General features: G+C 39.3%; 1 protein-coding gene across 1 annotated transcript; it reads left to right on the top strand.

The window, feature by feature from the left end:
• The first annotated feature begins 794 nt into the window (after positions 1-794).
• LOC149181373 (uncharacterized) lies at positions 795-1,307 on the top strand. The gene has a single exon (XM_089414173.1). The coding sequence runs from the start codon at positions 795-797 to the stop codon at positions 1,305-1,307; it is 513 nt and encodes a 170-aa protein (XP_089270299.1).
• The last annotated feature ends 283 nt before the right edge of the window (positions 1,308-1,590 follow it).

The raw sequence follows: 1,590 nt of genomic DNA, 5'->3' as shown, positions 1-1,590 counted from the left end.
TATCTGTGATTTCGGGGTTGAACGCTAGTTGAAGTCTGCTAACTGCAACAAAGTCTTGGGGACGACTCTCCACCCAACTGTAGGCTCAATTGCACAAAATCCTGCTACAACTAGCCACCCCCGAGCCCTCAATCAATGTACAACTGCCAGGAATCCTTTGTCTCAGAACACTATTCTCCCAAGAGAATGAATGATAGAATCTTGGAATGATGGAATGCCTCCCATCTTCCTCACCATCTATTAAATAGAGCAAACATTGGAAGGGGAACCACATGCACACACTCCATGTGTCCACATGCAACTTTATTGCTTTCTTGTTTTATTTCTTTTGTTTTTTTACTTTTTGATAGCTTTACTGATTTTTTACTGCTTTCTTGTTTTATTTCTATTTATATTTATTTAGAGCTTTAGTATTGTTATTTATTATTTTATTATTATTTATTACTATTTTTTTATTCATTGTTTATTATTTATTTTCTTTTATTTTTTAGTATTATATTATTTATTATTTATTATTATTATTATTATTATTATTTATTATTTATTATTTATTATTATTTATTATTTAGTATTAAGGGACATTACAGAACATCCCATCTCTTTCATGAGTACAAACATGCAAGGACCAGAGCTTAACTACCTCGCCATTGACAAACAGGCGTATGCAGTTTACAAGGCAGTGAAACACTTTAGGTCCTATTTGCTGAAGAACCACAGCATAGTCTTCGCTCCCCACCCAGTGGTTCATACGTTTCTAGTATAACAAGAGTTGGGAGAACGACGTGTGAACTTGGATGACGGGTTTTCAAGAATATGATCTTGAAATCAAGCCAGTACACACAATCAAAGGACATGGACTCTGCATACTTGCAGCTGAAGCAGTACACGCTCTGGAGAACGAAGAAGAGCTCACCGGTTGGGAGCAAGAGATTGAAATGTACGAAATAAGGCAAGCAAACCCCACAGAAAATGGAACCTCTTGGTACGCAGATGTACACCAGTACCTTGAGCATGGCACCGTACCCTCTCACTTTTCTATCAGACAGAAGAGGGCATTTCACCTAAAAGCCTTAGCATATCAGTCGGTGCACGGAGTGCTTTATAGAAAGCACAATAATGGAGTTTTTCTTAGGTGCCTGGAGGCACAGGAATCAGAGAAGGTACTTCAAGATCTGCATGACGGACCTGCTAGGGGTCACTTTGCAGGAAATACCATGGCACACAAGGTTATGCAAGCTGGTTTTTACTGGCCCACATTATTCAAGGATGTGCATGCCTATGCCCGCAAATGCCCGGTCTGTCAGTGATGTGCCGGAAGAACACGAAGATCAGTAACCCCACTATGCCATGTTGTAGTGACTGAACCATTCCAACAGTGGGGCCTGGACATTACTGTGGAAATTTTCTCTCATTCATCAAAGCAACACCGCTATATCCTAACAACAACTGACTACTTTATGCGGTGGACAGAGGCAGTTCTGCTAAAACAAGTGAATGACCAAGAGGTCATCAGCTTCCTCCAATGGAATATCATCTCATGCTTCAATGTTCTGGTATCACTTGTTTTTGATAATGAAACTTATTTTTCAT

This window comes from Pinus tabuliformis, chromosome 3_2 (genome assembly GCF_031772625.1).
Source record: "Pinus tabuliformis cultivar Carrire ecotype Pingquan chromosome 3_2, CPIR1, whole genome shotgun sequence".
Lineage (NCBI taxonomy): Eukaryota > Viridiplantae > Streptophyta > Pinopsida > Pinales > Pinaceae > Pinus > Pinus tabuliformis.
The sequence above is the reverse complement of the archived record's forward strand: the minus strand, read 5'-3'. Positions and strand labels throughout refer to the sequence as shown.

Excerpts from the sequence above, each read along its gene's own strand:
- LOC149181373 (XM_089414173.1), top strand. The coding sequence starts at position 795 with ATGACGGGTTTTCAAGAATATGATCTTGAAATCAAGCCAGTACACACA.